We start from the raw sequence: 14,659 nt of genomic DNA on the forward strand, positions 1-14,659 counted from the left end.
TACTGAATATTGTAACTTCCACATTTCTATTCTTCTTTTTTTCCTTTTCTACTCATGAGACGCAGTAAAGCAAGAGAGAGAGAGCTGTACATGCAAAATACGTTTTCAAATGAAAGAATTCCAAGGCTTTTCCTGAAAGAGCCCTAAGAGGAAGTTTAAGTTGCTAAATTAAAGGCATAGCGTGGTATGAAATTTGGTAGTTGGTAGAAATTTCCATACTGGTGTGCTTCATGTAAAACAATTCTGGACGCCAGCTCCCTCGCCAAAGTTTATGTGCTGTAACTAAGGTGTGCGGGCTCCACTGTGCCAGGGGCAGGAACCAGACCGCACCTGCTGCCATCCTCGCTGCCCCGGTGTGAGAACACACCTGGCAGGTTTTCTTTTCGGCAGGTGCGAGCCTCCCCGTGCTGCGGCCGCCAGTGGGGGTGTGTGAATGGTCCGAGTTTGGGATGTGTGAATGGTCCCATTTGGGGTCTGTGAATGGTCCCGTTCGCGGCAGCGCAGCCCCACATCTCCCCGCACCTCCCTGCACTGCCCAAGGTCAATGCGGGGCTGGGGTGACACCTGGGACGCTCCCCCGCGCCTTTATCGGCGTGAACATCGGGTTACAAGTAACGGGTTTTTTGGTGATTCTCCCGGGTTTCTCTGCTGCCTTTTGCTTTAATTCTTTCGGCACAGCTCGAGAGCGAAGTTACCGGCTCCGGGGCAGCGCTCGCCCGGCCCTGCCGCTTTCCAAGGTTTTCGCTCCAAGAATGGAAAAGGCAGAAACTATCGAGAAACCACGGGGCAGACCCACATCTCCCCGCGGATCCCGGCCCGGCCCGGCCCGGCCCGGCCCGGGATGGAGGGGATGGAGGGGAATGGAGGGGATTGGGGGATGGAGGGGATGGGGGGAAGGGTGCGGGGGGGGGGCAGGGACCCGGGCGCTGCGGCGGCGGCGACTTTGCTCTTTAAATCGCTCTCCAAAGCGGATTTACGGCTGATCCCCCACGTCAGCGCCCGGGGGCCCGCTCGCCGCCGCCGGCGGGGCCTGGGGCGGTGGGAGGCGGCGCGGGGCGGGGCGGGGCGGGGGCCGGGGGACACTCGGGCGGGGCGCGGGGCCGGGGCCGCCCCGTCCGTGCGTGCCGGAGCCCATGAATTGCTCCGTGAGCGCCCGGCGAGGCTGCGCCGCGGCCGCGGGCTCCGGGCACGATGCAGAAGAGCGTGCGGTACAACGAGGGGCACGCCCTGTACCTGGCGCTGCTGGCCCGCAAGGAGGGCACCAAGCGCGGCTACCTCAGCAAGAAGACGGCGGAGACCAACCGCTGGCACGAGAAGTGGTTCGCCCTCTACCAAAACGTGCTCTTCTACTTCGAGGGCGAGCAGAGCGCCCGCCCCGCCGGCATGTACATGCTGGAGGGATGCAACTGCGAGCGGGTGGCCGCTCCCAAGGGATGCGCGGCGGGCAGCGCCAGGGATGCGGCGCTGGACAAGCAGGTACCGCCCCACGCGTGCAGGGTGGAGGGCAGCGGGGAGGGACGGCCGGGCCCTCGGGCCGCCCCCTCGCACCCCCGGGGGCGCCGCCCCCGGCCCGGCCCCTCCAGGAGCTCCCGGGGAGCTGCAGGCGCTCGCCAGGTGGCCCAGCCGCTGGTTTTTGAGTCCTCGCCGAGGAGTCCTCGTTGCTCCCTGACTCTTTGCGTTTGCACACACACCCCCACCCCCCCCAACCCCCCCGTGACGGCCGGATTTCGGGGAGGTGCCCGCAGAGTAGCATCTCACCGAGCAGGTGCCCGGTCACCCCGCCGGGCAGCGAGCTGCTCGTTCCTCAGCAAACTCAGCGCAGGGGCAGGGTGTGGAGAGCCCCAGTCCCCCGGAACAGCTCGGGGACGCTCTGAGCCCTTCCCTGTGGGGCTGGCATCTCCCAGGGATGCTCTGGGGAAAACAGGCTCTCCGCTCGCCCTCGGTGTGGCAGCCCAGAACTGCAGCCCGCGGCATCCCAGGGCGGTGGGGAGCTCCTGGCCAGCCAGGTGCTGCCAGGGATGGGGATGTGGTGGTCCAGAGCCCGAGCCGGGTCCCGCCGTGGGGCGAGCAGCGCTGGAGGCTCCGGTGGGATTCCTCCCCCACTGACAGCCCGGGAATGCCAAATTCCTGCTGGCCCTGCCCTGGCGGCCCGGCTGATCCTGCCCGAGGCTGATGTGTTCGACGCAGAGCTTGTGTCAGAGCACAGGGTGGTTAAATGCTCCCGTGGATTGCATAACCGAGGAGCAAAGGGCGCTCGAGTTGCTCGGCGTGCGCTGAGATCGCAAATCTTCAACCGCACACCTCCGGCTGCCTCCGCCGAGTTCTTGGTCCGGTTCGAAACGTGTTCGGGTCCGGCCCTGGCGTGCCCTGGTGCTGTTCTCCCCGGCGGTGTCGGGCAGGTTTGGGAAGTTCGGGTGGCTGTAGTAGCCAGGTTTTGGGCTGGCTGCAGGTGTTTCCTCACGCCTGTGTGAGAAAGTGACACGGACCACAGCCAGGTTCTGAAACCCAGCACATCCCCTGGGGTGGTGAACTTTGCAAGGAGAGCTCAGAGCCGGGTTTTCTATTTTTTTTTTAGATTTTATTTTTATTTTTTTTCCTCCACCTATAAATAATCCTGGTGTGCCCAGGCAGGCTCTGGATGTTTTGTGGTTGAGCAGGTGAATTTTGGGGAGCTGGGATGTTGTAGCTATGCCATGTTCACCCTCCAGTCCTTGCACATTGCTCTCAGGTAGGATTTTACAGCGTTATGAACGGAGTACTGGAGGATCCCCAGATGATGTTGAACATGGAATGTTGCCCTGCCTTCTTTACATTGGTTTACTACTCTTGTTTATCAGTGGTGGTGTTAAATTACAGTTTGACTAACAGAACCGCCTGAAAATAAATCCCTTCCCTGCCTGTTCTTCGGGAGCCCTAAGTTGTGCTTTTATAGTGATGAATGAGTTGTTCATAATTACATCTAGTAATAATTACAGGGCAGGAAGCTGAGCTTTTATTGCTTCACACATCAACTATTTGGGTGTTTTAAAGATTAGCAGACTGCTAGGAAAGAGGCAGAAGAACGCTTTGGGTTTTTGTTTTCTTTTTTTTTTTCATGGGATGCTAGTTTGAATTTTCAGGAGAGATCATCATGAAATATCCTTTCCTGCTCACCTTTTGCTTGATCCCAGTCTTTATTCAAAGCTTTTGTGCATTAGTAGCTTTCACAGATGTTTGCTCATTAAAGTGCACCCTTGTTTGTAAATACACATAGAGACACAAATCTTTGCTAGAGTGTACAGGAAATTCCCTGAGTGACTGAAACTGATCCATCACAAGGAAAAAAAAAATCAAAAATTAAGCAGTCTTTTTCATTTAAAAAATGTGTTCATGTTCTTAAAGGTGTAAAGCAATTAACCATGAACCTTCAGTCTGTTAACAGAGGCAGGCAAACTAACTTCAATCAGATGATAATGAAAAGTCAATATTGCACATTCTGACTCCTGGCAGTGAAAAAATACTGCATAGATTTAATTTGCTTTGATTTCACCACACAGATGTATTAATGGAATAGGAAAACCAAAACCAAAATCAAACAAACAAAACAAGAGGGGCTCTATGGCAGTTTCTGAAGAATCAGATCTCCCTTCTGCAAAGGAAGGGCAAAAAGCAAGAGTTATCTCCTTTAGTCTGGGTTTTATTTACCTGAGTAACTTAGACATTAGACTGATAAGGGCTATAGAATTACACAAATGAAGGAGGGAAAGAAGAATTATAATCACATGAGAAAGCTTCATCAGCATACCTTCAGTGGATATTTGAAAAAGCAATGCATTTTCTCCAAGTTACGTAATAAAGATTATGGAAAGTGCTTGTGGGACAAATAGATTTGTTTTCCTCAGCTTGCAGACCTTTTCAGTGTCAGTTTTCAGTGTTTTTGGGCATTGATTGTCAGGTCGTGCGCCAGGTGAAACTCTCTGTTGTCAGAGCTGAGTGGGACAAGTGCTGGGCTGTGCTGTCCTGCACAGGACACAGAATTTTGGGCACCAGATGTGTCCAGGTGTGCTGCCCATGTCCCACAGCCATCCCAGGGTGACCTGTTTCCCCTCTGCTGGGGACATTGAAGAGTTACAGGAGCCACCATTCCTTGGAAGATGCCAAATGCCTTCATGAGATTTGTTCCAATGTTGCAGCATTAAGGGTTTGAAAAACAATTGCCACAGCAGAATGCACTTATTTAGCCTTTTCCATTTACACTTCAGTCTGTTTTTTTTTTTTTTTTTCTTCTTTTCAGAGGGGTATTTGCTACAAAGTAAAATCAGTTGAAAGTACAGAACCTGTCCTAACAATGAGTGTATAAAGAGTGAATCAACTGATATTCTGGAAATGTGTGGTCAGGTTGAGTATGCTGCATGTACTAAATTATCTGCAGAGGGAATTCTTGTTTTTAAAGAAAAGTGTGTTGATCTCCCTCAGATTTTGGAGGAGTTTTCATAGACACCAAACAGGTGTTGCTGTACACTCTGATTTAACATTTCAGGAAAAAAAAAAAAAACCCAACAAAAAACCCCACAGATTTATTGAAGGAATAGCAGTGTGGAATATGCTGAGTTTCTAAACAGCAAATTAGGACATGTAAATACCACATGCAGAATAGTTTCTGGTTTTAGTTAAACTGCTTCTACCCAGGGGAACTGGGGGTTGTAAACAAGTGCAGCTCCCAGCGAGTCCTCTGCTGTGGCACTAAGAGTCCTGATGAAAATACAGTTCAGCTTTTCTTTCAAACCCTCTGGAAAGAGAATGGCTGGCTCTATCTCAGTGAGGGGTCAGTCTCTCTCAAAAATAAAGCAAAATGCCCCAAATCTTGATTTTTGCAGTGCCTCACAGAAGGCTGGCTCTTGTTTTCCAGCAAGTTTACAGATAACATTTTTTTTTTTTTAATAATAGTGGAAGCAGGTGATTAGAGGAATGTAAATATTAACATTATTGTTATTATCCACATTGGGAGGAGGCCCATGTGTTTAGTTTCTTTCATAACTGTGCATTGAATACATGGAAATGTTCTGATACTGTTATTAATAACTTTCTCAGAGTATTTGAGGTTGTAGATATCACATGATTGGAGAAGAGATATTCTTTGTGTCTTGCCTGGAATAATCTTCCTCCCACTTAGCAATATTAAATGCAGTATTAGGTACATCTCCCCACAGATTAACAGAATCCAATCATTTGAATTTTTTTTTCTGCCTACTGCACTTCTGGTTTTATTGTTTTGTGGTGTTTCTGTGGTGTAAAACTCCCTTTTTTACACTTATTCCTTGGCACATGGCACCAACAGCTTGGCTGTACCTCTCAGCTACTTTAACATTTGTTTAGCAACAGCACGTACAGGGTGGTTTTTAATGAAGATGAAACTAATTAAAAGTTACTAATTTTTTTTTTTTTTTTTGGCGAACACCCCCCCGCCCCCCCCTGCGTTGCTCAGTACCCTGTGCCTGTTTGGTGCTGTACATGGCTGAGGAGCTTTTTTGGGTTTTTTTGGCACCTTCAGGATTAGTATTTCCATAAATCTTACTGCTTGCACGTGGGCAGGGAGCTCCCTGTGATGTTCCAGTGAAAGGTAGCCCAGAGACCACCATGTTTGAGAAACTTCCAGGAGAAATTAAAAAATACCAGATGAGTTTTTCTTCTCTGCATCTCACGAGAAATAAAAGGATGTGTTGTGCTTCTGTTTTCTCCATTTATTTATTTTTTTTTTTAATGGATTACCTTCAACAGAAGTGAATTTACAGTGTCCCCTGTGACCTAAGGCAACAGTGGGAAATAAATAGTAATAATTAAAAAAACAAAAAACAAAAAAACCCCCCAAATCCACAAACTAAAGAGAGCCCAACCCAAAATTCAACCACACAGACAAACACAAACTCCCCTGAGATCTATCCAGGGAATGATCTCTGCTCTTTGATAAATGTTTTGTGTTTTCTTACTAGTGAGCACAATTTGTAAACAAAGAGAAGAACAGGAAAATCTCACAGCCATATTTGTTGCAGTTTTGCCGAAATTTAGGCATTTCCTCCTAACTCCTGAGAATGTATTTTTTTTTTCTGTTGTGCTGCTGTTTGTAACTGTGCCCGTGTGGGGAACCTACAGAGCTGATAACTGAGTTACAGGTAGGGTGTGGTTTATTTTTTACATGCCTTCCTCCTGAAAGGCCAGTGGAATCCACGCAGACATGGATTGGAGAGTACTGATGACATTTAATATTTTATTATTAAACTTTTCATCCACATCAAATGGGTTTGGGCAGGAACCTGGCCCCCATGCATTTTGCTTTCTGTTTTTGACTTTTGGTCACCCTTGAGGGTGAAAGGCAGCAAGAGACCCCACCTGAATGTCTGAGAGTAATTGAAAGGACTGATGGTAATAAGACCAGATTTTGGTGAGACGAGGTTTTATTGGATAGAAACCATGGATTGAAGCCCTCAGATTTTCCCTGCAAGGCATTGCAAGGTCCTGAAATATTGCAACGGGCTCTAACAGAAGTGCAGAATCTGTAATTAAATTATTGGATGATAATTAGATCCCAAGGCAAATGACATTTGGCAGGGGTTTGTTTGTGGAGCTGCTGGGAGATGCTTTTAGCCAGCAGGTGAAATGTCAGACTGGGTGACTGCAAGCACAGGTCAGACCTCGCTGGAAATGCAAAAATCCCAGAGCCCAAAGACCAAAAATGTTCCCAGTCACGGAGTGGGAGTGATGTGTGCCACAGTCCCCAGCTCGTGGTGGGGATGAGAACACCAAAATAAACCCCAAATACAGCACTCCTACCTGTTCAACACAAATCCCATTCTTCCACCTTCCTTACAGCCAGTGCTGCTGCTCATTCCACTCTGTCTCCTTTATTGATGGAGCTGCATCTACTTGACCTTACCTGTTTGGTCCCTCAGATGTACCAGGATATCTGTGGAAAGCAAACTCTGAGCACAAGAACAGCAACTCAGTCCCTAAATTACTGAATAATTGTACTTCATTTACCTTCATTCACTCTGATTTGACTTTTAAACTTGATTTTTTTTTTCTTTTTCCCTGCTGTTTTTTTTTTTTTTTTGGCAGGGTTTGTCCAGGTGGAGAGCAGTGCTGGGTCAGCAGCTCCCTGTCCCTGCAGGATCAGGAGATTTTAGGCAGCACCTCTTCCCAGCTCTTTCTGTGTACCAGTCATTACTGACTGAGGGATGGGATTTTTTAACACTGTGCCTCTGCACTAAATGTGTAGGAACATATGCTTCCATTTGAATTTCCAGGGTTTTTTTTTTTGGTTTTTTTTTTTTTTTTGGTTTGCCAATCCCATAAGGTCTTCTGTTTGAGATACAGAATCAGTATTTATAGAAGCAGAGGCTTCCCCAAGTCAGTCCAGCCATTTCAGTATCTTTTGGTGTTTGCCATGAGCTCAGAACCAACTGAGTTTTTTTGGGAAGTGTTTATAAGCTGCCAATTCTGAACTGAGCTATGTTATAATTTTTAATTTTTCTTCTGGAAGTGTTTTTTTTTTTTTTTTTTTTTTTGGTAGATCTGATCAGCTCCACCACACACATGGAAAAAAAAAAGGATTGTGTTTTAAGAGGTAAATGCTATAACTATTGGAAAAAAAAAAAAAGGAATTTAGTCTCTCCTTTTGTTCTCATGGTGCTGTGGAACTGTCCATTTTGTGGGTTCTGAGATTTTTAAGTGTGATAAAATGTCTGAGTGACAGAAATTATCTGAATAATTATTCTGCAGGCTCCAACTAGTGTGACTCAAGTTGTTGAATTACTGCAACATTTCCATTGCACTGCAGTGTGCCCTTTGCAATTGCTCAAGCTCAGCAAGCTCATTGAATTGCTGTAATTCATTGTACTTATTTCACTATGTTGCATTTTTAAGATGCTGTGCCTCTATTTGGCAATCTGCATTAGGGGCTTTATATATTATTTATTCTGTATTATGAGCTGTCTGTAGGTGTCTTCACCTGTGCAGATGGGAGATGCAGGACAGGTGCTGCTGGCAGGATTTTGGGAGCCCCACCTGAGCTGGATCCTGGGGCAGACAGAAAAGTCCTGGCCAGTGGGGGAATTGGTCACCCCATGCCAAAGTGGATGTTTGCATCTGCTCTGACATTTCCCATGCTTTTTCCCCATGTCTCAAACACAGCTCACTGTTGGTGTTTTCCCTCTGGTGCCTCAGGACTAGGCTGGCTCCTCCCCTCTTGGACATTGAGGATGGCTGCAGGTGATCCCTGGGTCTGTTCCATTCTGATTTCTCCTCACTTCCTCTGCCTTGCTCAGGTTGTTTCTCCTGTTTCAGCAAACGCTGAAGATTTTATATGAGGACTTTATACTCTTCTCTGAAGTTGTGGGGATCATGGGGACCTTTGGCAGGACGTCTCTGACATCCTCCAGAAGGGAATCACAATTTGTAATTAACCCTCTGCATTCATGGAGGATCAGGCATGGCAAGAAGACTGCAACCTTCTTTTCCACCAGTCAGGTTCTCTTCGATCTGGTGCTCAGAACAATTCTAGTGAACTATGAAAAATGCTTCCTCCTAATAGATCTGTTGGGTGTAGACGAAATGCAGAGCTCTCCTGAGAGAATGGGGGGAGAGGAAGTGATGGAGGGTTCCAGCAGGGAAACCTGTGCAGCATCACCACTGCCATGCAGGTGTTGTGTGTGCAGGTGAAGGGGACAGCAGTGCTCCTGGCCCTGGGGTGATACCCCATGGATAATCAGTTGCATGTGAAACCTGATATCTGATTTGATATCTGACCTGTTTGCTGTTCTGAGAGCTTGATCAGGAACATCTGGCAAAGGCAGATGGGGTGGAGCTGAGCCCTGAGTGTGATCTTCCAGATTTTTGTGTTGATTTTGTGTCACTGAGGTCTTGCAGTTGTGCTTTCCTGGCCCAACAAGTATGTGATGGCTGAGAGAAGTAGCAGGGCTTCCTTTCTTGTGAAGTACTCAGAAAAGATTTGTGACTGTGAGTAATAATGGTAAATAATCCTTGTTTTGGGGACCCAGCTTGGCTCTGGAGGTAGGCTTGCTGGGAGGCAGAGCAATCTCTGTGAATGTAGTGGTTAAAATACAAAAGTGCCACTCAGACAACAAAGATCATTGGTTTTATCTCACCAGGCATCCAAACTGAGTTCCATCAGACCTGCTGGGGTTTGTGCTGACCATTGCTGCAGTAATTCCTTCTTACCCCACTGTGAAAATAAATGTGTTAATTGTAGGGGAGCATCTGGATGATGCAAGGAGAGGGTCACAGGACATGGGGTGAGGAGTTTCTGAGCTCTGCTGGTCAGTGTGCAGGAGATGTGCATGCAAGCATCAGATCATGTCTCACCTGTGGCTGAGCCAGGATCTGCTGAGAGGGGCATGCTCTGAAAAATGCTCTGCAGTTTGAAAAAGGCGTGTGTTTGCACACCTGGGACTGAATTCACACACAGTGCTGTTCCTCACCTCTCTGTACCTGGCTTTGCAGCCTAAAGCCAAAAACTAAAAAAAAAAAAAAAACAAACAAAAAAAACCAAACCATAAAAAAAAGAAAACCAAAACCACAACCCAGTGAAAACCCCAAGTCAACATGAAACTGCCATACTAAACCTGAAATGGAGCTCTTTGACTCATGACTTCAGCTGTGGAAACAGCCACACAGAGGCAATCCAGGTGCAGAGATCCTGCTGTGAAGGGTGCCAGCTTGCAGGACTTGAGTGAGGGATTTTTGCTCCTTTCTTTGCTGCCTGATGCAGATGGGAGTTTGATCAGAGCATCACTTGCTGCCCCAAGAGCAGCCCTGGGTCACTGGTGTCCAATGATTCCAGCCCCAAATGTGCAGTGACCTGAGAGAGCTCTGCTGCCAGCAGGGCCAGAGGGGCTGCACACCTGCCAGAGCTCTGGGATGGTGCTGAAATGATTTAGAGAGAAGGATCCTGCTTGGATGCTGCTCTGCATCCCTGTGGCTGAGGCACGGCAGCCACTCTGAGACACCTTGATGCACTGGGATTTTAGCTTTTTATATTGTCCATACATTTGTAACCCTGCAATTCTTTGGTGTGTAAGTCTAAACTCCACAGCCAGTGTGAGCTCTGCTCTCCCAGTTTGGGCACACACAACAATTCCTCTCCAGGCTGGGAATCAAGGACCCCTCACTGCCTCAGCCCTGAGATGGAAACTAAAGTGAGCTGGGGGAGCAGGCTGGGGGTAAATGACTTCATTACCTGAAGCTGTCATTGGGAGATTAACCCCAACCTGCAAATGGAGCAAACTTGTAAAAGTGTGAAACCCTGTGAGCCATTGTCCATTTTGGGTGCAGCCCCAAGGGGTTTTGTCTGCCCGAAATATATCTGAATATTTTCAATAAATAGAACTGCTTTTTGTTCTCTTAATGTTGTCTGGCCTCTCTTTTTAGGTATCCCAAAAAGTCATCAACCTAACAAACTGACAGTGATTCCAGGTGGTTCTGCATGAGGTCAATAAAGATATTTACCTCCCATGGAAAGGAGGGGGGAAAAAAATAAAGTATCTTCCCAGCACTGATTTCAAGCATGTTTTCCTAAAGCTCAGTGATTTTTCTGCAAACGTGTCTTGGATTATTTCATTTTGCTTTTACCTTTTTTGAGGGTGTTTGAATGTGTTTCTTACATGTGTTCATTACCGGGGTGACACGGAGCAGCAGGATGCTTGTCTGGGCTATCTGTGTCCTGGGCTACTTGCCTCTTGAGCCCCTCTCACCCTGTGGCCTCCTGGTGAACCAGTTTCCTGTCTGCTGTGACTTCTGCAGGCACAAACCAGCCTAATGGGTGGATTTCCATCCCATCTGCTGGCACCTGTGTGCCACCATCTGCATGGGGAGGTTTGTTTACCCTTGCAGCCTTCCCAGCCGTGGCTGCACTGGTGGCACTGGAGGGGATCCCACCAGGTGTCACCTGCAACTTTCATTACACAGCACGGCCTGAGAGGTGCCAGGTCCCCAGTCCTGTGTCTGGGCTGTTCCTCCTCTAATTCATGGCTTCATTTCCCTCTGGCACCTGTTGGGTGCATCTTGCAGGTTTGTCCTTCCAGGCAGATCCTGCTGATCCCAGTTGTGCCACGTTCCTTCAGGCAGATGGGTTCTGATGCACTTGGCTGAAAATGGAAAGAGTTTCTATTCCTAGTATTTCTTTTGTGAGCAAGTTATTTGTAATTGCAGCAAGTCCCCTTAATACCACTTGCATTAGAAGGGTGAATCTATGAGTTTTTAAATAAATGACATTCATTACCAGTGAAATATCACATTTTGCTCCCTCTTTGTGGAGTCTCCCTCTTTGACCCTTTCCCTCCAGCATTTGTTTTGCCTCATGTAAATTTAAATCTGCTTTTGATTTATGTTTCTACCCCACAGATGTTAGTGGTGGTGCTTCCAGGCTGCCTCATGTGCAGTGCTGGGAGCTCTGGGGGAGCTTGGTCAGTCCAAGCTGACTGAAAATGACAGAAAGTTACTCCAGGTGTGAGCAGGAACAGAGCAAGAACCTGTGCAGGACTGAGTTCATCATTTGTGTCCTTTCCTGTGGGTTCTCCAGCTCACTGTGTCCCACCTGTGCAGCTGCTCCAGCAGCTTCCAGGGCAACCACATTTTATTTCTTGCTGTGAACATCTCTTCCTCTCCTGGCTGAGACATCCTGACTTTCTGCTGCAGTTTTTAAGGTGGGGGAGAATTGTAAGCAACCAAGTCCTCTTATTCTGAGCAGTGTAAGGCATTTCATCTTTGTGAATTGTGTTTCTTCATCTTTCCTAATACATTTTGATATTTATACTTTCCCACTTCACAATAATGTCAGCATTTGACAGTTAAAATTTTTCTACAAATTACTGTGCTGTAATACAGAAATTTGTAATTTTTGACCTTCTTGAGTGACTCAGGACCACAGACCCGTTGGGCTTTGAGTCCATCCACATTCTTCAGTGGTTTCCTGATGCAGTCCAGTGGCACCCAGACTTTTTGCTTGAGTGAACCTTGAGTGGTCACAGTGACTGGGAGAAGTTCCTGAGGACTGGGAGAGAGCAGATATCCCTCATATCTTCAGGGGCACCAGCACACTGTTAGCTTAAAACAATTTTCTTATACACTTTTAATTGCATCGGTTTAATGCATATTAATGAGGGTTATACATATCCAAAAAGTCCTGTAGGTTTATGTGTTCTGGGAATTCTTTTGCTTGGTTTTAACCATTGACTCCTCTGTGTGCCACCCTGTAGATTAAATCAATACATTTAATTTCTTCTCCATGCTCCATTCTGTTGTTTTGACACTACCTGATAAGCAGAGAGTCAGTAATACAATTTTCTCTTGGTGTCGTGGTTCTTGTCACTGCCATCAATCAGACAAGCTGATCCACAAATGCATTGAATCCACATAGCTGTTCCACACCATTATCTGAATCAGTTACACAAATCAAAGTATTTAGCAGCACATAGTCTCTATTTTAATATTATGCCAAGATCTAAGCTCTGTTTATCACACTACTATTTATGTATGGTAAATGGTGCATACAGAAGCTGACAGGTTATATAGGTTATACTATATCAAAAGGCAGTTAAAAGGGATTGCAAACTGTATTAGATCAGAATCTTTGTGATCAATAATATCTGGCAAAAGCCAGTATATAAAGGGGAATGCCAATAACTATTTATAACAGTCATGTTATAAATATATATATAAATATACTAAATAAATGTAAATAATAAATATAAAATAAATAATAAAAATAAATAAATAAATACATAACAAGCCATTTGTAGCAGTCCTCCTGGAAAGCCTTTCCAAACCCATGAGGGTGGGGAGGTGATTTTGGGGTGCCCAGTGGGGATCCACAGAGGGGAAATCACCCTTGACCATCAGTGCCTTCAGCAGTGATGTGGATTGAAGCTCCCTGAAGGGCCAGCCCTGAGGACTAGTGAAAGATGATACTGAACCTTCACCCAGGACATTTAGTTCTAAGATGGGACTCCTGGCACAAATAGTAGGAATTTCTTTAATAAGGAAAACCAGCAAGGCTTCTCACTCTGCTTTCTTAAATTTTCCTCTCTGCTTGTTGTCAGGAAGTGGAGTCACGTGTGAAAAGAAATATATATGCCAGGACATTGTTTCAAGTTGCTGTACAGTGATCAGTGTTGTCTTCTTTCTGGAAGAAATTTGCTATTGGCTCAGAACCATAAGAAAGAAAAATCAGAATTCTTAAGAGTTTACTGCGAAATAAAAAGATAAAAACTCTTTCTGTCTTTTTGTGCTTTTGATGTGTTTTTTTTTTTTCCTTTAATGCATGTGTTAGTGCACCATGTATGTGGCATGTATTTTCTATTTAATTTTTGTTTGTTTGTTCGTTTTTGTTTTTATTTTTTTTTTCTGGGGTAGTGAAAGAGGTTGTTTTCTTTTTAATCGCTTCCCATCTGATTTAAATTTGAAGTAGTCATTCTGGTTTGGATCACGTTTAAGTTGTGGCAGGAAAAAATTGTGCAACTACAATAAACCTAACTTTAAACTTCTTTTGTGCTAATGAATAGAATGTGATATAACTGCTGCTAACTCAAGCTGAAGCCTTTTTTCCCCTTGTCTTGAGTTTCTTGGAATATATCTGTAATTTGGTGGTTTTCTGCCTTTTGTGTTCTCCTTGTGCTGAGCAGTAACAGCGTTTTCAAAAATACTTAGTTTTGCTGCCCTGGGAAATGTACAATAAATTATTTGGGCTGTGTTTTAACAGGTAAAGCACAGAGAGGGACATGGTTCTGCTTCATGATGTTCCAGAGCAGTCAGGACTCACCTTGGCTCCAGTGTGTGTCACTTACTTCTTTACCCATTTTTCAGATTTTCCCCTTGCTCTTTCCTTCTTCCTGTTGTTCACTCAGGTGGGTTTTTTTTTATTTAATCTCCTCCCCCTGGGGTATATTTGGGGAATCTCTGCCTGGCACTGCAGGTGCATCACAAATAAGCCTGGGATACCCCCTAGCACAGCCCAGCATTGTGAGGGTTCATTTATTCCTACTCCACTTAGTGCCATAAAAATACATAAATGCTACTTCTTGCATCAAAGACATAAATTAAATGTCTGTCCTTTGCCTGATGTAATTTCACAGCAGTGGATTATTTAATCTAAGTGTCGTCAGTAGACTTTTCTAAATATATCAAGTGGGACCAGGTGCCTGATCTGCTTTAATACCATGTACCTTTTATTAAGGGTTGATCAGCTGCCATTTCCATTTATATTTCCTGGTGTTCTTTCTTGATTCAAAGTTATTTTTAAGTCACCCAGGTCAGGAAGGATATGAGTGGGGTGGAGTGCTGAGGGAAGTGTGGATAATTAATGGGAAACATATTTAAAAGGGAGTTTTGAGAGCTTCCAAAGAGCAGTATTCAAACGTAATTGACTCATTTGATTAAAAACACTTATTAGATTCAGGTTGCTCCCTTTGCCCTCTTAACACCCCCTGAATCATGAGCCCATCAAATTAATTATTACTGAATAATACTTACATCAGTAGCAGTACCCAGTTCTGCTTGTATTTTATGTATAACCTGCAGCTTCTATTGTAGATTACTCATGTAGTGAAAATATCGGTGTGTGTTCATTTTTAGTTGTTGTTTGGGAAACTGGAGTGTGTTAAATGTGCTT

At 45.7% G+C, this 14,659-nt stretch overlaps 1 protein-coding gene across 2 annotated transcripts in view; it reads left to right on the top strand.

Annotated features, from left to right (window-relative positions):
* The first annotated feature begins 1,191 nt into the window (after positions 1–1,191).
* RASGRF2 (Ras protein specific guanine nucleotide releasing factor 2) overlaps positions 1,192–14,659 on the top strand; it is a 112,798-nt gene continuing 99,330 nt past the window's right edge. For both annotated transcript variants that reach the window (XM_062513113.1, XM_062513114.1), the window contains exon 1: positions 1,192–1,476. In XM_062513113.1, coding sequence (XP_062369097.1) covers positions 1,192–1,476 — 285 coding nt within the window. The remainder of the gene's footprint in view (positions 1,477–14,659) is intronic.

Source organism: Cinclus cinclus, chromosome Z, assembly GCF_963662255.1.
Source record: "Cinclus cinclus chromosome Z, bCinCin1.1, whole genome shotgun sequence".
Taxonomy (NCBI): domain Eukaryota; kingdom Metazoa; phylum Chordata; class Aves; order Passeriformes; family Cinclidae; genus Cinclus; species Cinclus cinclus.